Source organism: Hippocampus bargibanti, linkage group LG02, assembly GCF_051943395.1.
Source record: "Hippocampus bargibanti isolate YZ-2025 linkage group LG02, ASM5194339v1, whole genome shotgun sequence".
Taxonomy (NCBI): Eukaryota; Metazoa; Chordata; class Actinopteri; order Syngnathiformes; family Syngnathidae; genus Hippocampus; species Hippocampus bargibanti.
This window is the reverse complement of record NC_142735.1, coordinates 7,101,475-7,127,500: the sequence shown is the minus strand read 5'-3', so window position 1 is coordinate 7,127,500 and position 26,026 is coordinate 7,101,475. Positions and strand designations below refer to the sequence as shown.

General features: G+C 40.9%; 2 protein-coding genes across 2 annotated transcripts in view; one reads left to right on the top strand and one right to left on the bottom strand.

Annotated features, from left to right (window-relative positions):
• rgs14b (regulator of G protein signaling 14b) overlaps positions 1–9,220 on the bottom strand; it is a 12,960-nt gene extending 3,740 nt beyond the window's left edge. Inside the window, exons 1-12 of the mRNA XM_089023021.1 lie at positions 9,075–9,220; positions 7,663–7,684; positions 7,363–7,514; positions 7,189–7,281; positions 6,873–7,016; positions 6,605–6,781; positions 6,418–6,490; positions 6,236–6,333; positions 5,369–5,429; positions 2,059–2,225; positions 1,819–1,892; positions 1,236–1,380 (exon numbers count right to left, since the gene is read on the bottom strand). Coding sequence (XP_088879147.1) covers positions 1,236–1,380; positions 1,819–1,892; positions 2,059–2,225; positions 5,369–5,429; positions 6,236–6,333; positions 6,418–6,490; positions 6,605–6,781; positions 6,873–7,016; positions 7,189–7,281; positions 7,363–7,514; positions 7,663–7,684; positions 9,075–9,119 — 1,251 coding nt within the window. The 5' untranslated portion in view covers positions 9,120–9,220. The remainder of the gene's footprint in view (positions 1–1,235; positions 1,381–1,818; positions 1,893–2,058; positions 2,226–5,368; positions 5,430–6,235; positions 6,334–6,417; positions 6,491–6,604; positions 6,782–6,872; positions 7,017–7,188; positions 7,282–7,362; positions 7,515–7,662; positions 7,685–9,074) is intronic.
• A 5,208-nt stretch (positions 9,221–14,428) lies between these two features.
• Positions 14,429–24,804, top strand: arl3l1 (ADP ribosylation factor like GTPase 3, like 1). Its single transcript, XM_089022998.1, has 6 exons — positions 14,429–15,183; positions 16,116–16,259; positions 18,953–19,069; positions 19,154–19,204; positions 24,093–24,278; positions 24,387–24,804. The coding sequence occupies exons 1-6, from the start codon at positions 15,142–15,144 to the stop codon at positions 24,432–24,434; spliced, it is 588 nt and encodes a 195-aa protein (XP_088879124.1). The 5' UTR covers positions 14,429–15,141; the 3' UTR covers positions 24,435–24,804.
• Positions 24,805–26,026: the final 1,222 nt, after the last annotated feature.

Below are 26,026 nucleotides of genomic sequence, written 5' to 3'. Positions count from 1 at the left end.
GTGGGGGTAATAGGCCAATCGTTAGTCAGGAATGTAGGAACAATCAGTGGGGCCACAGGGAGGGGTCCCCCGCCCCTCCCAACCTGAGAGTAGGGACCTATCATAGCTGTGTCCGGCGCCACCATGTCTGGACATTAGGGATATATAAATGGGGCCGATACGACCAGTCAGACTTTAGTTCGCTGACGAAGCCTCTTGGATAGGAGGCGAAACGTCCGAAACCTTCACTTTTGTACAGATGACGGCTGAAGAAACCTTCTCATCAATGAGACTAGTAATAATAATAATAATACATTTAATTTACAAGCGCCTTTCTGAACACCCAAGGACACTTTACAACAAAGACAATACACAAAACAGTAAATTCGTGAATAAAACAATAAATAGTAAAACAGCAGATTAAACTAGACCATGAAGACAAGTTTGAACAGGTGGGTTTTCAGGTGAGATTTGAAAGTAGGAAGGGAGTCAATGTTACGGATGTTGGGTGCAAGTGAGTTCCAGAGTTTGGGAGCGGAGCGGCTGAAAACTCTGCACCCCATCGTTGTGAGACGGGCAGAGGGCATATAGAAGTGGAGGGAGGAAGAGGATCAAAACAACATGGTTGAAGGACTGAAATGATCGCCCACAAGCTTGAATGTGGATGCCTGGACTTTTGCCGCATTTGCAGTGTCCATGCCAAAATAAAATAGGTACCACATGAAACCCTTAACTCAATCAAATATTAATGTGAATAGTAAATCAAATGATTATTGGAAATCCGAATCGATACCCAACCCTAGTTGGCAACAATCAACTACACTTGTCCATAGCAAATATTAAATCAGAGATGGTGTACCTAAAATTATTTTTCACACAGATTTAAAATTGCCACTTCTTTATACCACTCAAGTTTCTTGAGATTTTTACTTTTCATTTTTAGGTTTTACTAATAAAAGATCACACAATACAGACTCTACCATGTGTTACCATTCCATTTGAACAGTGATATTTCACGAGAAAAAAAACCCAACAAATATTAGAGACTAAACGGATGGCAGATCAATGCAAAGAACATGAATCACATTTATGTGCATTTACGATGAATACATTTTTTAGTTGTCCAATATTTCCGGCTGGTATTACCATTAAAAAAAGTGAAATGGTAGGAACATTCTGCACCAAAAACTGGAACAGTAATGCCAATGTCTGAAATTAACAAATAAGTAATTAGCACTCCAATACCACTAATTTACATTTAAAGAAATACTTACAATGGTAATCTGGACCTCGTAAGGTTTTAGGCCATGTTTTTGTAACACTGTTGATAGGGCATCCTGTAGCATCTTGCTCGACTTTGCCATGATTCCGCCAGTCTTTCCAGTTAATGCATTTTCCAGTCTGAAACACAAAATCTCCTTAAGAAAAAGCTAGAACCTCTTCTTTTCCTTTCGGCTTTTCCCTTCAGGGGTCACCACAGTGAATCAGTGTCCTCCATCTAACCCGGTTTTGTGCATTCTCTTCTCTCATACCAGCTACCTTCATGTCCTCTTTGACAACATCATTTGACCACCGTTTTATACATTTTTCCTTTCATCCTAGCTGAAACCCTTCTATCACACATTGCAAAAATGTCAGGTGTGATGTGTGATAGAAGGGTTTCAGCTAGGATGAAAGGAAAAGTGTATAAAATAGTGGTGAGACCAGCCATGATGTTTGGACTGAAGATAGTGCCACTGAAGAAAAGACAGGAAGCAGAGCTGGAGGTAAAAAGCTCGAACACGATGTCAAAATGAGTTGAGCGAAGGTTTCAGTCATAAGTCAGGATCATGTACTCACACAAACATCACTCGAAGCTCAAGCAAAACCTGCTGATCTCTTAGTACAGAGCAATCCTGGTCCAGTGATAATGGCTGCAAGAAAACAAACAAAATTTGACTTTCACAAATGGCATCATTCAGACTTCATTTGAAAAATGAATGATGCGTAACAAAATGAAATTCAACTCCTAAAACGTGTCCTAAAACGCAAATTTAGGAGACAAAAAGCTTCTTTGACAGTTAACTGTCATGCCCTCACCTTGTCCTTGCCTTGTAGGTAAATGAAGACATCTTTTAGCGAGAAGCCTCTTTTCTCACATAGGCCGGCTAGCATCTCTCTGATGGGCAGGCCATTAGGAGTCGGAGCCAGAGAGGCACTACCATCAGGCAGGTAGACACAGCAATAGCCGCCTTCCATAACGCCAACTTCCTCCGGGGAGCGAGGACACGATTGCCCATTCTAAAGAGCATGGGGCACGATTAAAAAATAATCTGGACAATATGTTCTGTGAACCCAAACTGGTGATGTGAATAGCATTGTGATTCCATTTGTGTTTGAGGAATTTGAAATTAGCAGTAAAATCCACACATTTGAATAAACTTGAGGGAGTGACCATTTTGCCACTTGCTGTCAACTGAAAATGGCATAATAGTGCCTCAAACTCGAGTAATGAGCACTCACGACTCAATGGTTTTCTGGGCTGAGTCATGTACGCAATGTGATGTCATTTTCAGTTTTGACAGTAAGTGGCAAAATGGCCGCCTCCTGAAATGGCCGAATTGCCACTTTAGCCAGTCTGTAAATGCCACATTGATCAAATTAGAGTGTTTAGACGAGTGGAAGTCAGGCATACTTTTCAAGAATAACTGCCGTTTAACAAAAATACAAGCTGTTAAAGATAATGTCTTTATGTGATATTAGCTATATTTTCAACCACTCACACCCACATTTTACACATTGATAAAACAACGTTGGTTGTATTTACCTGTACTCGTTTTTTTAGTTCCACAGCATAAAAATTGCATAGCTCCATTAAAAAGACACTACAAGATACATTGATTTCTATAGCGCTTTAGCAACAGCTGAAGTATTATCTGTAAAAAAAATAATTACATTTGAGTGTGAATATAGATAAGATCATTTTTAAATGTCGCTACATTTTTGATGGATATTTTATAAGCTTTTTCTAATATAAAATATGTGCCACAGTTCAATAAAAGTTTGGGAAACTAATCAAGCCATTCAATCTTGAAAACCGAACTGACCTCTGCTGCCCTGTAGAGGGAGTAAAGTTCCGCATTACTGCTCGACTTGACAGCTTTATGTTCTCTGTGATAAAGAGAAGCATTGATGAGGGACGAATCTAAGATCAGATAGAAGAAAATACAGTCAGATCAAGTTCAACGATTCATATCAAAGTCTAATTTAGACAAGTAAAAGATCATACCTCCCCAGGACCCTCTTTTTTGTCGCTGTTTGATGCTCTTGCCGACTGGTGAAGTGCCATCAACTGCCTTGCTCTGTTTGAAACAGTAATGATCCTATGAAAAGGCTATTAAAACTTACATCCCGGATCACTTTTGCAAATCAATTCACTGACTTTTGATTTATCTGCTTTCCCTGCCCTTCTCATCAATGAGACTAGTAATAATAATAATAATACATTTAATTTACAAGCGCCTTTCTGAACACCCAAGGACACTTTACAACAAAGACAATACACAAAACAGTAAATTCGTGAATAAAACAATAAATAGTAAAACAGCAGATTAAACTAGACCATGAAGACAAGTTTGAACAGGTGGGTTTTCAGGTGAGATTTGAAAGTAGGAAGGGAGTCAATGTTACGGATGTTGGGTGCAAGTGAGTTCCAGAGTTTGGGAGCGGAGCGGCTGAAAACTCTGCACCCCATCGTTGTGAGACGGGCAGAGGGCATATAGAAGTGGAGGGAGGAAGAGGATCAAAACAACATGGTTGAAGGACTGAAATGATCGCCCACAAGCTTGAATGTGGATGCCTGGACTTTTGCCGCATTTGCAGTGTCCATGCCAAAATAAAATAGGTACCACATGAAACCCTTAACTCAATCAAATATTAATGTGAATAGTAAATCAAATGATTATTGGAAATCCGAATCGATACCCAACCCTAGTTGGCAACAATCAACTACACTTGTCCATAGCAAATATTAAATCAGAGATGGTGTACCTAAAATTATTTTTCACACAGATTTAAAATTGCCACTTCTTTATACCACTCAAGTTTCTTGAGATTTTTACTTTTCATTTTTAGGTTTTACTAATAAAAGATCACACAATACAGACTCTACCATGTGTTACCATTCCATTTGAACAGTGATATTTCACGAGAAAAAAAACCCAACAAATATTAGAGACTAAACGGATGGCAGATCAATGCAAAGAACATGAATCACATTTATGTGCATTTACGATGAATACATTTTTTAGTTGTCCAATATTTCCGGCTGGTATTACCATTAAAAAAAGTGAAATGGTAGGAACATTCTGCACCAAAAACTGGAACAGTAATGCCAATGTCTGAAATTAACAAATAAGTAATTAGCACTCCAATACCACTAATTTACATTTAAAGAAATACTTACAATGGTAATCTGGACCTCGTAAGGTTTTAGGCCATGTTTTTGTAACACTGTTGATAGGGCATCCTGTAGCATCTTGCTCGACTTTGCCATGATTCCGCCAGTCTTTCCAGTTAATGCATTTTCCAGTCTGAAACACAAAATCTCCTTAAGAAAAAGCTAGAACCTCTTCTTTTCCTTTCGGCTTTTCCCTTCAGGGGTCACCACAGTGAATCAGTGTCCTCCATCTAACCCGGTTTTGTGCATTCTCTTCTCTCATACCAGCTACCTTCATGTCCTCTTTGACAACATCATTTGACCACCGTTTTATACATTTTTCCTTTCATCCTAGCTGAAACCCTTCTATCACACATTGCAAAAATGTCAGGTGTGATGTGTGATAGAAGGGTTTCAGCTAGGATGAAAGGAAAAGTGTATAAAATAGTGGTGAGACCAGCCATGATGTTTGGACTGAAGATAGTGCCACTGAAGAAAAGACAGGAAGCAGAGCTGGAGGTAAAAAGCTCGAACACGATGTCAAAATGAGTTGAGCGAAGGTTTCAGTCATAAGTCAGGATCATGTACTCACACAAACATCACTCGAAGCTCAAGCAAAACCTGCTGATCTCTTAGTACAGAGCAATCCTGGTCCAGTGATAATGGCTGCAAGAAAACAAACAAAATTTGACTTTCACAAATGGCATCATTCAGACTTCATTTGAAAAATGAATGATGCGTAACAAAATGAAATTCAACTCCTAAAACGTGTCCTAAAACGCAAATTTAGGAGACAAAAAGCTTCTTTGACAGTTAACTGTCATGCCCTCACCTTGTCCTTGCCTTGTAGGTAAATGAAGACATCTTTTAGCGAGAAGCCTCTTTTCTCACATAGGCCGGCTAGCATCTCTCTGATGGGCAGGCCATTAGGAGTCGGAGCCAGAGAGGCACTACCATCAGGCAGGTAGACACAGCAATAGCCGCCTTCCATAACGCCAACTTCCTCCGGGGAGCGAGGACACGATTGCCCATTCTAAAGAGCATGGGGCACGATTAAAAAATAATCTGGACAATATGTTCTGTGAACCCAAACTGGTGATGTGAATAGCATTGTGATTCCATTTGTGTTTGAGGAATTTGAAATTAGCAGTAAAATCCACACATTTGAATAAACTTGAGGGAGTGACCATTTTGCCACTTGCTGTCAACTGAAAATGGCATAATAGTGCCTCAAACTCGAGTAATGAGCACTCACGACTCAATGGTTTTCTGGGCTGAGTCATGTACGCAATGTGATGTCATTTTCAGTTTTGACAGTAAGTGGCAAAATGGCCGCCTCCTGAAATGGCCGAATTGCCACTTTAGCCAGTCTGTAAATGCCACATTGATCAAATTAGAGTGTTTAGACGAGTGGAAGTCAGGCATACTTTTCAAGAATAACTGCCGTTTAACAAAAATACAAGCTGTTAAAGATAATGTCTTTATGTGATATTAGCTATATTTTCAACCACTCACACCCACATTTTACACATTGATAAAACAACGTTGGTTGTATTTACCTGTACTCGTTTTTTTAGTTCCACAGCATAAAAATTGCATAGCTCCATTAAAAAGACACTACAAGATACATTGATTTCTATAGCGCTTTAGCAACAGCTGAAGTATTATCTGTAAAAAAAATAATTACATTTGAGTGTGAATATAGATAAGATCATTTTTAAATGTCGCTACATTTTTGATGGATATTTTATAAGCTTTTTCTAATATAAAATATGTGCCACAGTTCAATAAAAGTTTGGGAAACTAATCAAGCCATTCAATCTTGAAAACCGAACTGACCTCTGCTGCCCTGTAGAGGGAGTAAAGTTCCGCATTACTGCTCGACTTGACAGCTTTATGTTCTCTGTGATAAAGAGAAGCATTGATGAGGGACGAATCTAAGATCAGATAGAAGAAAATACAGTCAGATCAAGTTCAACGATTCATATCAAAGTCTAATTTAGACAAGTAAAAGATCATACCTCCCCAGGACCCTCTTTTTTGTCGCTGTTTGATGCTCTTGCCGACTGGTGAAGTGCCATCAACTGCCTTGCTCTGTTTGAAACAGTAATGATCCTATGAAAAGGCTATTAAAACTTACATCCCGGATCACTTTTGCAAATCAATTCACTGACTTTTGATTTATCTGCTTTCCCTGCCTGCCGCTACCTTTTTGTCACTTAAGTTTGGGCTTCGATTTGCCACATCATCCCAGGAGACAGTGCGAAAAGGTTCTGCAGAGAGCATAGGTAAACGTTTGCCTTCTACACTTGCCAAAGTGCAGCTTTGGTAGAGAGGAGAGCGCACAAAGCGCCTGTAGCTGTCCATCTTCATCAACTTAAATATCTGCCACACACCAAATCAAAACGAGAGCAACAATAAGTTAAGAAACATTTTCATTGACTCCTTGCATAGTGTCAATGTCGTTTAAACTTACCTGTATTTGAGCCTTGTCAAACATATCAGGAGTTGGTTCATCCAAGTCTTTTTCAGCTTTTTGGGCCGTGTCATCGATGTTGATAGAGTGGGGAGCATTTTCGGACAAGTATGTTTCATAGATGGAGCGAGCTCTCACCTTCAGCTACGAATATATCAGACAGACAAAAAAACATGCATCATATCTTGGATAGTGCACTGTGAGTGTGAGTTGTCTTTTTAAAAGTAGAATCAATGATTTCCATTTGGTGGACTGCTACCTGATCCTCCGACCAACCCAATGTCATCGGCATAAAGGGAGGGAAAGTACATCTTACCTCCTCCAATGATGTAGCTGGAATCTTCTTGAACTTTTCACACGCTTGCCAGAATAGTATGTTCTCTGCACTCACCTCCGATTTCAGAAAGGCCTGCGACAAGTAGACACAGGACAATTTGCACGCCCACCTGGCCAGAGTAAAACCTCCATTTGCTTATGTGTTGCAACCCACAGTAAAGTAATTGACCCCACTGGGGTCTTCCAACAGGTTCTCAAAGGAGACAGCCCAACTTAGCACACTGTTAGCCGTGCAGGCCTCTCCGCCTGGGGTCCCAGGGAGGCTGTAGCTGCTGCCTGTACTGCTGCGAGCAGCCATATTCAACTCTGCACACAACAGCATAGCACACACACACACACCCATTTACCAGCAAGGATAAGCACAACAACAACAAAAATGAGGTTGAATCAGATATGTTCTTGTGTCGTGCATCGACTTGTTTCACTCTGCTATTAGCAGGCACATCATGCTCACCTCCGTCAGAGACTGCCAAGCTCTGTTCAAACAAAGTGAAAGATGATTCAGAAGGGGCAAGGCTTGGGTGGCACGAGACAATTATGATTTCACATTTGCTTTCAAGCAAAACCAAACTAGCGTAAAACTGTCAATGCGATAGAATGGTTTATAGGACGTGAACTGACTCACGACTGTCTGAAGTAGAGATGATCTTACAAAGAACTGTGTAAATGCCTATATGGACTGTCGCAGCTTGGAATTGAAGCAGATTTACGTGGGACAGGAGATATGAGACAATGCTTTCATCACTTTGCTGCTGTGAAATGTACATTTGTCCGTTGCGAGACTAATACATACAAAAATGTCTATCCCGACATCGATACAGCATTTTCCATCAAATTACCTGACATAGACAACGGATGGAAATGACCTTTCCGCTAAATCTGATGGAAGTATCTTGTCATGTGTTGAAATGTTGATTATTGTATGTGCATTGTTCATCAACTAAATACTGTAGATCCATTCCGCATATTAAACCCAAATATTATCCAAGGTACAGCCAGTACAGTACTAGATGCAATTAGGACATTATCTTAAAAAACATGTGCAGATTACCGATCCATGCACACCAAATCCAGCAGACATTTAAACAGCTTCTTCCCCCAAGCCATTAATTCTCTAAACAGTAACAACTCAATTTTTCTTATGATGATACTAGTGAAGCGTACTCTACCGAAGACAAATTCCTTGTGTGTTCTACATACTTGGCAATAAAGAAGATTCTGATTCCGAAGGGCAAAACCATGTTCAGTGATTTTTTTAATCTACTTGCAGTAGAAAGAAATGGGCTGCACAGGAAGAGGTTGTGACACTGATGTTTGGCTCTCCTTCAGCTTGTGGAACTCGAAATTCCCTCAAGAGGAGAACAAACTAAAGCTCACAGTGACAGCATTCGTTTATCGGTGAAGACAACTGTGGAATTATCTTACAGGAGTCCAGCAAAATATTTTCTTAAACACATCACAAGGCATCAGCTCGGGCTCGCTTGAAATGAGCCCAAAACAACACATTTTCTGCACTGCCAATGACAAGAACAGTCACATCGCACAAAATGACAAGCGCCGAGTGGCCCGTTCCAAAAATAAAACTAAACACATCCTGGTCTTTTCCATTACAAAAGCACAACATTAGTCATGATCACACACAACCTACACACGGCAGATTTTGGCAAATAGGCCATGTGCGGTTTCTCACTCTCCTTTTTTTAGTCGCAAGAGAAACTGCCCAAAGACACTTTCACACACACTCATGTTCTGTGCACTATGTCCTAACATCTAAATTGTTCAATATGGACATCTAAGGCCTCCTCAGATCCTACTAATCGAATCAAACTTAAAACAAAATACTAATTGTTAGTCTTATTAACTCACCATGTGGCCAACAGGAATCCCTCGAGAATTACCATTTTTTGCCATGTTAGCCAAGTCACCACACGTTGATGTTCAAGTACAACACAATACGATATGATGCCCACAGTGCCTAAAGACACAATGAAGGTTTCCACCTAAACACCCCAAACCTCTTCACTTAGGTTCCCCCTGGTCACTTCCTGCCTGGAAGTCTTGCCATAGCAACAGGCCACAAAAGAGGAAGTAATGTTACCATGATCACATCACACTGTTCTCGTGCAACATCTTGAGAAATAAACTCAAAGGCAATGTGTGGTGCTAATGAACAACGGACTCCCTCCAAGCAACCAAAACCATCAGAAAACCACTCAGTGTGTTTACTTTTAATTAGTTTGCCACCCGTAGCAGTTGTATTATTTCTCTCCTGGGAAATTATTGAAACTACATTTTCCTGATGTTCATTCATTTAAGATGAGCGTATCATTGAACTAATGGTATTTAACATGTTTTAAATTGCCGTAATAAATACCTCGTTTGATTTAACTACTTATCAAAATATTTTCTGCTGTGGCTAATACTGTAACACAACTTTCGTAAAAGACTTGACTATTTAGACTAAGAGTGGGAAAAGTACTGCCCTGGGACCATATTTGGCCCTGCTTAATTTTTTTGGCACATTTGTCCTGACATATTTCTTATTTTATTTGATTTCCGACAAAGCCCTGGATATTCACTGCTCACATTATCTATTTGTTGTAGTTATTTTCCATTATCTGCCAATAACCTTGGCTTCTTGGTATTTGTCAGGTTTTTTTCCTCTGACAGGAAATGTCATTAATTGCTTTCGTGGCATATAATAGCATCTTGTTTTTTTGTTAATTGATTGTGTTTTTGCCATCTGTTTTTGTGATGTCTTGCTTTGTTGGGGACCTCTTCATGCACCTTCTACGCAATAAAAAAGTAAAGACAAATGTTCCTGCTTCTATTCATATGCGGATAATATACTTTGATTATTCCCCACTACCAACTAAGATGTCAAAATGCTAAAAAGTGAATGCAAGGGCTTTATGTACGAGCCTAAATCAACTCAACAGTATCCGTTGTACAATTTTCATACACATATTAGGTGTTGACATTGTCTTATAAGCAGGGGCAGACCGTCAAGGCCTGGAAAGCCTTCTCTGCTGGCCTAAAAATATCTGAATCACGGACTGATATTTTGTCCATGAATTCTTATTGAATAATTCCAAATTGTCTTTCACTTCCTTTTTTTATCCTTTTAACTGTTGATCTGCTTCCAGGTGTCTGTTTTCGTATTTAAGAATTTAACCAATCACATTTGTCATCAGCCATCATCTGTGACCAGGGTCAGAAATCTACCTGGACGCCTTCACAGTCAGTTCTGCGGGCCCTGGATCATATAATAAGTGTCGATAAAACTGTTGCTTTAACCCAGGGGTGTCCAAAGTCGGTCCTCGAGGGCCGCCGTCCTGCCTGTTTTCCAGCTCTCCCAGGAGCAACGCACCTGATTCAAATCATCAGGACCATTTTGATGCTGCTTCAGAGCTGGCTGATGAGCTGATCATTTGAATCAGGTGTGTTGCTGCTGGGAGAGCTGGAAAACAGGCAGGACAGCGGCCCTCGAGGACCGACTTTGGACACCCATGCTTTTACCGATCAGATTTCGAGTTGGCACCCCAAGACCTGCTGGAAGGCGCTGGAAATGTCAGAGTTTCCGCTAACTATGATTGGCGAGTCACATGATTGGCTCACTAGCCAATCATAGTATCACTAGCCGCTAGTCATAAGAGCATACTCGCCAGAGCTAGCACACTGTAAAGTTGGCGAGCTGCATAAGGAAATACTGGATATTGTGTTGATTTAATAACAGTTTTGTCAACCCACACTGGCTGAAGGAGAATAAATGGATTTTGGTGGAGATCTACTGTTTAAGCCATTTTCAAGATGGACTTTTCTAGAAAAAATGGACATCATTAAGAAAGGTCGGTCAGTTATTTATTTAGTGGACTTGCAGTAAATCACAACACATTTTTTCAGTCTGGATTGATTCAGACGGAGCACTACTGAAGGCCTTGCGATGAAATCCACGGCCCACCACTGTAAATAAGTAATATGTCCAAGGTCCATTGATTTTGTTTTCTCAGCTGTCTGTTTCATTCATTGTCTTACTTCGTCAATGGCCATTTCTGTCACGACCGCTCGCCACTTGTCATATCTTCTGATCTGCTTGCGACCCATAACCTTGGCCAGTTGGGAGAAGCGATAAAGGCCCTTGAAAGCAACCATGCTGCGTCTGACTGGAAACACAAAGAGAACTGACATGTGCAAAGTGATTGACAGTTTTTTATTCTCCTCAATGCTGCTAATCAAACCTGAAATGCGCACCAGGGTGTTGCAGCAGGTGGAACAGGATAGCATGATTGTGCGAGTTAATCACCACGGCCTGAAAAACAAGTTTGATTTTTTTTTTACATTATTTAGGGTTAAAATGCCCCAATATTTGACCTGTGTCCCAATTATTCAATAGGTTTATTTTACTAACATTGTTAATTTAAAGTTTATTTGTTTTTGTTTGTGATTGTATTGAGGCAGCAGGTTGAAAAGGTCGTTAACAGATTGACTTCACCACTCTGAGATCAGGCATTCCTGTGTAAAATATAAGAACGTTTTTGATGCAAATCACATTTTCAAAGGTAGCTCTTCAGTCTGCCATGAAAAAACATCTGACCACATTTTTTTTGTAACAGTCGTTGCTATGTCTGCCTCACTGTTGTGATGTTTCGCATCTCAAATTTGACCATCCTGTATGTTTTATCTGTGGTTGTATGTTTTCCCCCAGGTTGTGGTTAGCATTACACACCTAAACTAATATATAACGAGTATACTCCCTCATCGCTATTTTGTGGAAGGCAGTTTTGAGATGAAAAGATAAAAGCAGGGTAAAGTTATTTCATGTTGCTTAATTGACTGAGAGACCATTGTCCCTTTAGGGCTGTTACACTCAAATGAATTGCTTGTATACCCTTGACATTTACATACAACATGACTTTTACAACATGCACTTTTTTTGGCTATTAAAGGCGCAAACAGTTGGAGTTTAGTAATCAGCCCCAATGCATACATTTGTGTGAATTGTCAATGTCTGCTGTAAAACAGGCGCGCTGTGCAGGGTAGTGTTCAAATAATTATTGCATGCGAGGCACGTGCATGACCCGATTAAAATAATACACAATATTGCTATCTCCAATGTTGCAATTCGTGATGTATTTTTGTGTGCAAAGGCAGCGTTTGGCACTGCGGGTTGCTTTGACTTCATGGTCAATTTCCCTTGTGGCTCCCGCTTAGTAAAGTATCTTTATGCGTGCGTGTCACTGTGGATATTGGAGTGAAGACGCCTTTAAAAATGCCTACAAATGCGTTGCACCTGATAGTTTTCGGTGAGAGCAATGTGTCTTTGCCACTTGGTGTCGCTGTTAACGGCAAGAAGATTATTTGATCATGCAGGAAAAGGAGGGCATGGAGTGAGATTTGAAGCACGAGTCTCAGTCCGAATCGTTTTGTAGACATGCCAAGCCCTTCAACATAAAGTAAAGAAAGGTTTACTCCCCTCTCCTCCAAAAAACAAGAAAGCTCTAAAAAGCAAAACATGTCAGTACAGTGTTGGACATGAAGTGGCGATGACAAATGTAATTCCATTATGCAGAAGAGACCATCTGTCACTCGTCCTTGTGTACGGCAAGGCTACGCAGCATCTGGTGACTAATACACAATTGAGTCAATTTCGACTCAAGTAATGCAATTGATCAGAGTGTAGTTGAAAGCAAATATGACAAATCAGATTATTTTTAGTCTATACACAACCCGTCCTCTGGCACTATATGCTGAAGCAAATAGGGAAGAAGACACAGAGCAAGACATGGTGGTCCCGCTCCTTTCAAACCACTCCCTGCAGCTCCACTGATATTGTTCCACTCCCACCGGTGGGAGTGGGGCAAATAGGCCAGTCGTTAGTCATGAATGTAGGAACAATCAGTGGGGCCACAGGGAGTGGTCCTCAGCTCCCCCCCAACCTGAGAGTAGGGACCTATCATAGCTGTGTCCGGCGCCGCCATGTCTGGACATTAGGGATATATATAAATAGGGCGGATACGACCAGTCAGACTTTAGTTCGCTGACGAAGCCTCTTGGATAGGAGGCGAAACGTCCGAAACCTTCAAATTTCTACAGATGACGGTTGAAGAAACCTGCTCATCGATGGACCACTCCTGTACGACTGAGAGCTTACACAGACTTTTTACAAGATGAAAAACGTAGGCAGATTGAAGGGATCTCCAAACAGATTACGTCCTGATCAATGCTTTTATCTCCCGTAAATTTTTGTTAGTGGACTCTTTCACACGAACTCAAACAGCTGCATCTTATTTAGAGCATTGCAGTTCAGGTTCTGACCAGAGATGAAAACATATGTTCCTCAAGTGCTAAAGGCTTTCCACTGCCTCATAGACCAAGTTCTGCTACTGAATAATAATTCAGGTAAATGGTTTAGTGATGACCACCTATTCTTGAAAAGTCCGTCTTGAAAATGGCTTTCACAGTATATCTGCAAACAAATCAATTTCTTCTCCTAGTTCAGTCATTGTGCATTGACAAAACCACTATTAAATCAACACAACAATATACGTATTTGCTTGGATAGCTCGCTGCAGATACAGTGTGCTAGCTCTGTCCAGTATGCTCTTCACTAGCGGCTAGTGATAGTATGATTGGCTATTGACTAGCCAATCATGTGACTAGCCAATCATAGTTTGCAAAGGTAGATTTCTGACCCTGGAAACAATTGATGGCTGAAATGTGATTGGTTAAATACTTAAATACAAAAACACACATCTGGAAGCAGCGCAACAGGGAAAAAGCAATGAAAGGAAGCTGAAAGACAATTTGCAATTATTTAATCAGAATTCATGGAAAAAATATAATTCACGTCAGTCTGTGATTCAGATATTTTTAGGCCGGCAGAGAAGGCCTTGCAGGCCCTGATTGCCCACCACTGGATTTTTTCAGGATCGATTTATTTGTAAGCGGCATATCTAATTTTACTTGCACGAGAGCTGAAATAGCAAATGAAAGAAAATATTAACTGGATGCATGACAACACGGTGTTAGTATGTACTGCAAGTGCCTACTGTAGTTTAGATGAACGCTTTCAGCACCATTTCCACAGCACCGTTGAAACCATTGTGCAACATAGCACGGGTCACTCCCACTGAGCACAAAGCTTGTGTAGTTGAGCAAATGAGCCTCAAAATGTTTTAATCCAGACACACAGGCATGCTGAGACTAATCCCACTGAATGCCCTGTTCACAGGAAGGCTCCCTAACAGACACCGAGCGGCTTTAGACAGGCAGCCGTGGAAAAGATACGCGAGATGATGGCGCGATCAGCTCCTCAACCGGAGAGGATTGGATGTGCGAATGGGTTATGAGTCGATGCGTCTGCTCAGGAATAAATTCAAGGATATAATCCTTTTGGGATTTAAAAGTGTTTGACTCTGTGCATACTGTCAATCCTCATCTTTGCTTTTCTGCATTAGCAGCATTCTGCCCTCAGCCATATGGCAGACTGTCCCAACTGGGTGATAATGTGCATGTGTGAATGTTGACTAGGTTCCTTTTGTAGCAGGTGGCTAAGGAGATAATCCAGGGAAAGCCACCGCGAAGGTGGAGATGGAAGGATGGCTTGACGATGGGGGTGGGCGGATGGATAGAGTGAGTGGCCTTTGTATGGACTCCTTGGGCTAATTCTGGCTTCCTAATCCAACTCCTGTTCGCCCTCCTCCTCTTCCTGCTTGCCATCTCCACACTTTTGGGTTGGTGAGATCGATGGCGAGTTAGACTCAAGCATCAAGCACGCACACCTTTAACCTTAGCGGGTTCTCTGAGCAGGAAGGGGGTGGAAAAAAAGAGTTTGTGTGAATCATTGAGGCGAGCCATACTGCAACGCGCATGAGTGCCCCTCACTGGAGAATGTAGCATCGGCCCTCCAGAAGAGCCAAGGATACGCGCCGCCATGGGAGAAGCTCAGAAGGGTAGTGGAGTGATCCAGCCACAGGTTAGCAGTCAGTTTTTATTTCTTAATTTTGTTGTCACTTGTTTTGATAAAATAAATGCAGCATATTTTGCTATATTTCTCTATTTAGGACGTGGTTGTTGAGATTATTATTTTTTAAATAAAATAAAAGCCCAAAACGATACTTTTATGGCCTCCCCTCATGCAATTAAAAAATAACTTTTTTAAAGTGACAGTGCCTTCGTTTCAGTAGCTCCATGTTCTGTTTGGCACACCTTAATGTAGGCTAATCACGTTACATCGTGTCTCACTAAGTGAACGGAGACACTATTCTAAATAAAGCTTGAGATTAGATCTGACAAAACAGTGCTCAGGTGATGTGTGAGCTATGTGTGTTATGGGAGTTTTTGACTTTTGGCCAATGTGTGGATTGATAGATTGAAGAAGAAGATGCATAGTTAAGTGTACTTTTATGTATTTACATGTCCAGTCGGGTTTAAGTCTAGTAAGATTTTGGAAAAAATGTATTTACATGTCCAGTAGGGTTTAGGTCTGGTAAGATTTTGGAATAAACAGTCCCAGTCTGTGTGAGAAAAATGTCATGACTCATAAAAATGTCTGAAAAAGTAGGAATAGTAAAATAATGATAATCATTCTGACTCCTATATTTTGGAACCCATTGTAAAATCTGGGGCTGTTTAAGTGAAGTGCATTTTACTGTTCTGCCCGTCACTATAGGGCACTGGAGGGGATAGATGTTTTTGTAATTGATGATCTCCTTCAACTCACCGAATGGCAATTGGGAGGTAATGTCTAAGTAGATGCAGTTAAAAAAAAGCAAATCAAACCGGTTTTCATTCATTGCTTCATTGTGAATATCTGAATATCGATACTATCCTGTTTGAATCACTTGCCATGCACAAACATTGAATGCAGCATCTTAAAGGCCTCCCCTGCCCTTCGTGTTCATGCAGGGGTTGCTCTCCGTCATTGAGAAACTAAAAGGAACCAGTGAGCAGGAAGTGCGAATAGTTCTTTTGGGTTTGGACAACGCCGGCAAGACCACGCTACTCAAGAGCCTCGCCTCTGAAGATGTCAACACCATCACACCCACGCAGGTGAGGTGACGCATGCCGTAATCTGACTGACAGCTTTAAAGGACAACCGACGTCTCCGGACAAGTTGTGTCCATAATTTGTAAAATCGCTTTAAATGACTTTTACTGAGCATATTTTACAAAGATTCCACCGCATGAAGCTATGTGTATTTTACGTTTTAAGACTCGCGCTGAATATTCCGGAAGTCTTGTTTTTTGAGTTGGTGACGAGTCCTCACCCTACGTCACTGAAGGAACGCCCCTGACTAAGAAAGGACATACCTTGCATCACCTCAATGCATTTTGCGGGACTTTGTTTGGTCTGAAAACTTAGTGTTGATCCGTGTTGATGGCGAAATTAGAAGGAAAACACATAAATAACACGATGATGGTGAATCGTTGTGTGTTGCATCAAGACTTCAACAGTGTATTTGACATTCGCTGACAAAACCTCCCAGGAGACAATTTCCACGTCGCCATCTTCTGCCTTTTTTTGGGTACTGTGAGTACTAAAGAGTTTGTCAGTACATTTCTCTCCAGATGCATCAAAATGACCAGAATAAATTCTTACGATTTGAATTCGAATTCAAACTGTATTTGAATCATATTCATAACTGGATGAGTAACAAGAAAGCATCTTTTCCGAATCTGAAGCCATTGTTTTGATTCTCGAGCAAGGCAAGACGTCTTGGCATGACACCACAAACAAGGGGGCGGGACCTTCTGAAACTGGCCACTTCCGGTTTCATCATGATCTGGTTGGCGACCAACGGATGGCGCTGTCGGCCCCGCCTGCACCTGCACAGGTGTTGGCCGTCCTGATCAGTGGCGGACTGCCACGTTCGGATTGGCGACCAATGGGTAGCGATGTCAGCCCTGCCTGCAGCCTCGCAGGTGCTGGTCGTTTTAATCAGTGACACTTAAAAGGACTCCCGGCACGACCACCCGGTGTCGGTTCATTGTTTGTTGCATGCTTTGTCTGCAATCGCATGCATTGTATGCTGTGCATGTGTTTGTTTAAACCTTGGCGGACTTTTACACTTGGTTTTCTTTTGTTACTTTTTTCTGTTCAGATGATTCTGATGTTTTACATTTTGTTCCTGCTGACCTTTATTTTAATACAATTCGTCAAACAACCTCCTGCTCCCTCCTGCCTGCTTTTTTGGGATCCGCACCCGCCATTACCACCTCGCAAAACGTGACAGGTTTCATATTGAAGCACTTTTTAGACACTTTAAGTCATTTTTATTGGTGATTTGCATTTGACTAAAAATGTCATACTGCGTGTTTTGGGCATTTTAGATGCTATAAAACATTTTTCTGATGTCAGTTAGGAAACAAAAAAGTGATGTCGGTTGTCCTTTAAGTGGCCACGAGAAGTTGGCCACCTAAAGTTAAGTCGTAAGTCGTACGAATGCAATTTATTCCTAAGGGTACTCCCGAAGTTTGTTGCAGAAAATTTGATGTGAACTTCAGCTAGAAAAATCTACATCTGTGAATTTATCAGATACCAAGCAAATTTTTATCTTCAGTCCATGTGTCATATGGGTTGCAACTGGCATGACTAACTCAAACTAATCTGGCTTGACGTTTAACTACAGTACAGCAACATTTATTGAAGGATCACGGATTATCCGATGACATAATCGAATGTGGTTTCTGATGTTGTTTTTCCATAATCCATGTTTATATTTTAAACATTTCTGCGAGTTTGTTCTCAGAACAGAGCATTGTTTGGTACACTGTTGGTATGTACAGTATTCAGTTACTGTGTAGGATTCCGAATGAAATGATCACGTTTTGGTTTGTGACCAACGGGTGGCACAATAGGGCTCCGCCTGCAGCTGCACATGTGTTGATCGTTTTAATCAGTGGCAGTTAAAAGGACTCCCGGCATGACCATTCAGTGTTGGGTCATTATTTGTTTCACCCTGTCAAGGTTGTTGTCATCTTTTACTCACGGTTTTATTTGCTACTTTGAACCTTTTTGTTCTGATGACCTTGTTGTTTGAGATTTTGTTCCTGCTGACTTTATTTGGTACAATTTGTCAAATACATTCTGCTCCTCCCTCCTACCTGTTTTTTTGGGGTCCACCACTACCTTGCAAATCGTGACAGAAATATTATGCGCTATCACAAATAGTGGTTACAATCACACAACTAAGAAAGCGTACACAGTGTAGTTCAAATCGGTCAAAAAGCCATTTGAAAAGATGCAATTGGAAAACGGATTTTCTTTCCCAGTACCAGTGAAAGATCTAATTAGCCACAAACAGATGGACCAGTGCACTCTCCCACGCAAAATAATGATTTTATTCAGGTGATCTTTGGCCTTCTAATGAATGTGCAACAAATTAATTGACAATATGGATTGAATATGCCATTATAAGACCACATTGTTACCGTGTGAGTGCATCCGATTATTTATTATTCAGGGTGGATTCTGAGCCATCAACAATATCAGATTTCAGGTCAAGTTTGGACAGCTTCTCAGATCTGTTCGTTAGTTGTTCGACAACATCAGTTGTGAGCATTGCTGTGAAAAAGCTGCCAATTAACATGGTGAGCGTTCTGGTTAATCCCTTGTCACATTCCTGCTGAGTCACAAACATCCCTTCGTGCTTTTTGAACTTGATGCCGACGTTCGTGTGTTACAGTGCATTGGCCTTTGAAAGTAAACTAATGATATAAGTCCAACGTTGTTTTTCTTTTCAGGGCTTCAACATCAAGAGCGTTGCCTCTCATGGGATGAAACTCAACGTGTGGGATATTGGAGGGCAGAGGAAAATCAGACCTTTCTGGAAAAAGTATCTGGAGAACACTGATCTGTTGGTAAGTGACAACCAAATAGGACGGGAGTGATCATGACAAGCTACGGTCACTAACATGTAAATAGAGAAATTATCTTTTTTTCAGATTTATGTTATTGACAGTGCAGACAAAAAGCGATTTGAGGAAACTGGACTGGTGAGTTGGATTTTTAGACATATTTTGTTGCAAAATGACCGGCACATTGGAACGAATGTCTCATCTGAATGCTTTTATACCTGTTCATTTTATTTATTTATTTTAAGAAATCAAAACAAGCTGCACAGTGTGTGTGCACTGCAATTTCAAGTTTGACATGCATTACACTCACCACCAGCCACTTCATCAGTTACGCATGTACAATTGAATGAGATCCATTCAGTCCAACAGCCACACACAGCATGGAAAACTGTTCTTCAGGTCTACAGCACTATAAACTACAAATCAACAGTAAATGTACTTGAAAATGTGGACATTGAATGCGCCATAATCTCACCAGTCAGTGGTTTTAATGAGAGAGCATTTCTAAACTATACCACGCTACTCAAGAGCCTCGCCTCTGAAGATGTCAACACCATCACACCCACGCAGGTGAGGTGACGCATGCCGTAATCTGACTGACAGCTTTAAAGGACAACCGACGTCTCCGGACAAGTTGTGTCCATAATTTGTAAAATCGCTTTAAATGACTTTTACTGAGCATATTTTACAAAGATTCCACCGCATGAAGCTATGTGTATTTTACGTTTTAAGACTCGCGCTGAATATTCCGGAAGTCTTGTTTTTTGAGTTGGTGACGAGTCCTCACCCTACGTCACTGAAGGAACGCCCCTGACTAAGAAAGGACATACCTTGCATCACCTCAATGCATTTTGCGGGACTTTGTTTGGTCTGAAAACTTAGTGTTGATCCGTGTTGATGGCGAAATTAGAAGGAAAACACATAAATAACACGATGATGGTGAATCGTTGTGTGTTGCATCAAGACTTCAACAGTGTATTTGACATTCGCTGACAAAACCTCCCAGGAGACAATTTCCACGTCGCCATCTTCTGCCTTTTTTTGGGTACTGTGAGTACTAAAGAGTTTGTCAGTACATTTCTCTCCAGATGCATCAAAATGACCAGAATAAATTCTTACGATTTGAATTCGAATTCAAACTGTATTTGAATCATATTCATAACTGGATGAGTAACAAGAAAGCATCTTTTCCGAATCTGAAGCCATTGTTTTGATTCTCGAGCAAGGCAAGACGTCTTGGCATGACACCACAAACAAGGGGGCGGGACCTTCTGAAACTGGCCACTTCCGGCTTTATCATGATCTGGTTGGCGACCAACGGATGGCGCTGTCGGCTCCGCCTTCACCTGCACAGGTGCTGGCCGTCCTGATCAGTGGCGGACTGCCACGTTCGGATTGGCGACCAATGGGTAGCGACGTCAGCCCTGCCTGCAGCCTCGCAGGTGCTGGTCGTTTTAATCAGTGACACTTAAAAGGACTCCCGGCACGACCACCCGGTGTCGGTTCATTGTTTGTTGCATGCTTTGTCTGCAATCGCATGCATTGTATGCTGTGCATGTGTTTGTTTAAACCTTGGCGGACTTTTACACTTGGTTTTCTTTTGTTACTTTTTTCTGTTCAGATGATTCTGATGTTTTACATTTTGTTCCTGCTGACCTTTATTTTAATACAATTCGTCAAACAACCTCCTGCTCCCTCCTGCCTGCTTTTTGGGATCCGCACCCGCCATTACCACCTCGCAAAACGTGACAGGTTTCATATTGAAGCACTTTTTAGACACTTTAAGTCATTTTTATTGGTGATTTGCATTTGACTAAAAATGTCATACTGCGTGTTTTGGGCATTTTAGATGCTATAAAACATTTTTCTGATGTCAGTTAGGAAACAAAAAAGTGATGTCGGTTGTCCTTTAAGTGGCCACGAGAAGTTGACCACCTAAAGTTAAGTCGTAAGTCGTACGAATGCAATTTATTCCTAAGGGTACTCCCGAAGTTTGTTGCAGAAAATTTGATGTGAACTTCAGCTAGAAAAATCTACATCTGTGAACTCATCAGATACCAAGCAAATTTTTATCTTCAGTCCATGTGTCATATGGGTTGCAACTGGCATGACTAACTCAAACTAATCTGGCTTGACGTTTAACTACAGTACAGCAACACTTATCGAAGGATCACGGATTATCCGATGACATAATCGAATGTGGTTTCTGATGTTGTTTTTCCATAATCCATGTTTATATTTTAAACATTTCTGCGAGTTTGTTCTCAGAACAGAGCATTGTTTGGTAAACTGTTGGTATGTACAGTATTCAGTTACTGTGTAGGATTCCGAATGAAATGATCACGTTTTTGTTTGTGACACAATAGGGCTCCGCCTGCAGCTGCACATGTGTTGATCGTTTTAATCAGTGGAAGTTAAAAGGACTCCCGGCATGACCATTCAGTGTTGGGTCATTATTTGTTTCACCCTGTCAAGGTTGTTGTCATCTTTTACTCACGGTTTTATTTGCTACTTTGAACCTTTTTGTTCTGATGACCTTGTTGTTTGAGATTTTGTTCCTGCTGACTTTATTTGGTACAATTTGTCAAATACATTCTGCTCCTCCCTCCTACCTGTTTTTTTGGGGTCCACCACTACCTTGCAAATCGTGACAGAAATATTATGCGCTATCACAAATAGTGGTTACAATCACACAACTAAGAAAGCATACACAGTGTAGTTCAAATCAGTCAAAAAGCCATTTGAAAAGATGCAATTGGAAAACGGATTTTCTTTCCCAGTACCAGTGAAAGATCTAATTAGCCACAAACAGATGGACCAGTGCACTCTCCCACGCAAAATAATGATTTTATTCAGGTGATCTTTGGCCTTCTAATGAATGCGCAACAAATTAATTGACAATATGCCATTATAAGACCACATTGTTACCGTGTGAGTGCATCCGATTATTTATTATTCAGGGTGGATTCTGAGCCATCAACAATATCAGATTTCAGGTCAAGTTTGGACAGCTTCTCAGATCTGTTCGTTAGTTGTTCGACAACATCAGTTGTGAGCATTGCTGTGAAAAAGCTGCCAATTAACATGGTGAGCGTTCTGGTTAATCCCTTGTCACATTCCTGCTGAGTCACAAACATCCCTTCGTGCTTTTTGAACTTGATGCCGACGTTCGTGTGTTACAGTGCATTGGCCTTTGAAAGTAAACTAATGATATAAGTCCAACGTTGTTTTTCTTTTCAGGGCTTCAACATCAAGAGCGTTGCCTCTCATGGGATGAAACTCAACGTGTGGGATATTGGAGGGCAGAGGAAAATCAGACCTTTCTGGAAAAAGTATCTGGAGAACACTGATCTGTTGGTAAGTGACAACCAAATAGGACGGGAGTGATCATGACAAGCTACGGTCACTAACATGTAAATAGAGAAATTATCTTTTTTTCAGATTTATGTTATTGACAGTGCAGACAAAAAGCGATTTGAGGAAACTGGACTGGTGAGTTGGATTTTTAGACATATTTTGTTGCAAAATGACCGGCACATTGGAACGAATGTCTCATCTGAATGCTTTTATACCTGTTCATTTTATTTATTTATTTTAAGAAATCAAAACAAGCTGCACAGTGTGTGTGCACTGCAATTTCAAGTTTGACATGCATTACACTCACCACCAGCCACTTCATCAGTTACGCATGTACAATTGAATGAGATCCATTCAGTCCAACAGCCACACACAGCATGGAAAACTGTTCTTCAGGTCTACAGCACTATAAACTACAAATCAACAGTAAATGTACTTGAAAATGTGGACATTGAATGCGCCATAATCTCACCAGTCAGTGGTTTTAATGAGAGAGCATTTCTAAACTATGAAAGATGCCAATAGTCCCGTTACTTATCAAAACTATGCAGTATGTGTATTTATGAGTAGAAATAAAGTGGGTATTTGCCAAGCCACGGGCTCGTCTACAACAGAAGACCCAAATGTGATTCGGAAAAAAATAATCTTACTAATCGCATTTATAAGCGGCACGGTGGGGAAATTCACTTCCAAAAGCAAAAGGCAGCGCAAGAGATTTAGAATGCTCACAATAATATGAAAAAGAAGCATGACCAAATAACAAGAGCGAGAGAGATATATAGAGAGAGAGAATTAGCTTTTTGCAGTCTCTAGAGGGTAAGTAAAAACAACAACAGCCTTGTTGCTGTTTTAAATACTAAGATGCTACTTATTTACTATTTCCGTTGAATTTCTACCATTTACGAGCATACAGCAGTTGATTGTTGTTTTTTTTAGTAATTTAGTTGTTGAGAAGCACAGTGCAGAGGTACCAGGATCAATTCCAGCTCCGGCATACTTGTGTGGAGATTGTCCTCTACAAGCCTGGGTTTTCTGTGGACTCCGGTTTCCTCCTATGTTTCAAAAACATCCATGGCAGGCCGATTGAACACTTTAAATTGATCCTTAGTGTGAGTATGAGCAGAGATGATTGTTCGGCTGTGTGTGCCTTGCAATTGGTTGGCAACCGGTTCAGGGTGTCCCCTGCCTAGTGCATGAAGACGGCTGTGATAGGCTCCAGAACCCCTTGTGACCTGTGTAGGGTGGATCAGGAAACGGACGCATGGATGGATAGTAGTTGAGAAGTACCCTTCGTAAATACGATTTAAAATGCAATGTTGTCCGTTAATAACAAAACAACTTTCTTTTCATTTGGAAACAATAGAATTGATATAAATTCCCTTATGTTTGTGGTTAATTTACTGCTATTTTCTGCTGCTAGTACTGATTCCAGCAGGCACAACACCAAGATCTCCGGGCTGAGAAAATCATTAGTTTTCATGATTTGACTCATTTTATTAAAACGGTTCTTATTTTTTCAGTAAAAGCAAAGGATGCATGTCGAATCTTAAGGGTTTTAACTACCAGCAGTTTGTTGTAAGCATACAACAAAGGGCAATTGTAAAATATTTCACCAAATGTGCATGCAAATAACAGAGTCATCCCCACTACCCTTCCTGTTTGACCGCAGGAGTTATCTGAGCTGATAGACGAGGAGAACCTCAAGGGCGTTCCAGTGCTTATCTTTGCTAATAAGCAAGATTTGGCCACAGCATCGCCTGCCAGCGAGATCGCAGAGGGACTCAACCTCCATACCTACAGAGACCGCGAGTGGCAGATTCAGGCCTGCTCGGCCGTATCCGGGGAAGGAGTTCAGGTTAGCTGGGGGTGTTGGCTTCCTTTAGTTGTATCTCCTTTTACAAAGCTTGATGAGAGTGCATCTGAAACGTTGCTAAATGCTCCCCATGCGTTGCTTCTCTAACAGGACGGCATGAACTGGATTTGCAACAACATCATGAATAAGAGGAAGTGAATCCAAACAACATGAAGCAGACAACGAGCATCATTATCATATGAAAACACACACACACACACACACACACACACACACACACACACACACACACACAAATGTGAATATTTTGTTTCTGACATGCTATTAGTGTCTAGGCTATGATAAGTAAGTTAGGCTTCTGCAGTGTTTATAATTGCTGAATGTCTCTGGGCCCTCATGTCTAAAATCCTTGTCTGGTGATACTGTCAAATTACGTAAACTTTGCTGAAATTAAACACGTAGGAACTGTTGCAGTCGGTACCATTCATGCTGTAGTTTAGTGTGAGTGTGATGTGTCTTTTGGAGATTTTTGACAATAAAATATTTCGGTCATCTTCTCTTACTTTCATTTCTTGCTAGTGTGAAATATTCTTTGTCTTAAAGGATGAGGCATATGACACAATACCATCCGTTGCTTGTGGGTGAGCTTTGGTCTATTCCACTTTACTTTGGGCAAGAGTAGACCCTGAACTCACTGGTTGACAGACAATCGCAGGAGCTCTCAGGAAGATTCATTGCTGTCTTTAAATCAAATTCCTACCTATTTACTTTCACACATTAGATGTATGTAAGTTTTGATCATAACGAAACTCAAACGCCTTCCCGCTTCTCTGTGTCAAAGAATGATGGGAAATGTAGTCCCAATTCTGCAGTCAGACCAAACTTGAGCTGTTTCTGGAGGCGTTTCTGATCTGAAAATGTGGGACAACATCATTGCAGTCTGTGAGACCGACATGTACATTGCACAGCCAGATTCCAATAGCTAGTTGAGTGCATAATAGTCTATAAATCGAGTGTATGGCTTCCACGGACAGTTAGGACAATGAAAAAAATCATTGTCACCGCCCTACCCACTCACAAGGATTTACACACTGCAAGAATCACGACAAGAGCGTGGAAAATCCTACTGGACCCTCCGCGCCCTGCTCACCACCTTTTCCAGCGACTCCCCTCAGGCAGGCGCTACCGATCCATGTTCACCAAATCCAGCAGACATTTAAACAGTTTCTTCCCTCGTCACCATTAACTCGGTAAAAAGTAATCAAAATATAACTGTGTAGTGCCTCTTTGCAATTTTGCACCACCTTGTGGAACAGCATCCCATTATAATCTTTGTAGATTAGATTAGATTAGATTAGATTAGATTAGATTAGATTAGATTACACTTTATTAGTGTTCTCCGTATTTATTTGAATGTCTGAAGGTTTGACCGTGCTATTTCCTAAAACAGCCATTTGTCTGTCGGAGCTCAAATTTAATGCATCTGTTGTTGCAATCATGTGGGGATGTAATGAGACATATGAAAGCAGTTGAACACCACATCACAGTGTCTGCTTGTCTCCAGATGACGTGTTTGCTTTTAGTATTTATTTTTCGTCTTAATAGGGAAATGGTGAGGGTGGGCGATTTTAGTTACATATTCTGGCACCAAATGGCAACATAAAGTAGAAACAATCCGTGGGTGTGTTTAACTGTTGAAATTGTGTACATGTATTCTTTCAATAACCCAAAGCCAGCTAGGTTTGGCAAGGCATACAGAAAATGGATGGATGGCTGAAAAACCCCACAAT

Bases quoted from the DNA above. Each gene is read 5' to 3' on its own strand.
- arl3l1 (XM_089022998.1), top strand. From the start codon at position 15,142: ATGGGAGAAGCTCAGAAGGGTAGTGGAGTGATCCAGCCACAG. The intron at 15,184-16,115 runs GTTAGCAGTCAG...GTGTTCATGCAG, and splicing joins GTGGAGTGATCCAGCCACAG to GGGTTGCTCTCCGTCATTGA. The intron at 16,260-18,952 runs GTGAGGTGACGC...TTTTCTTTTCAG, and splicing joins ACACCATCACACCCACGCAG to GGCTTCAACATCAAGAGCGT.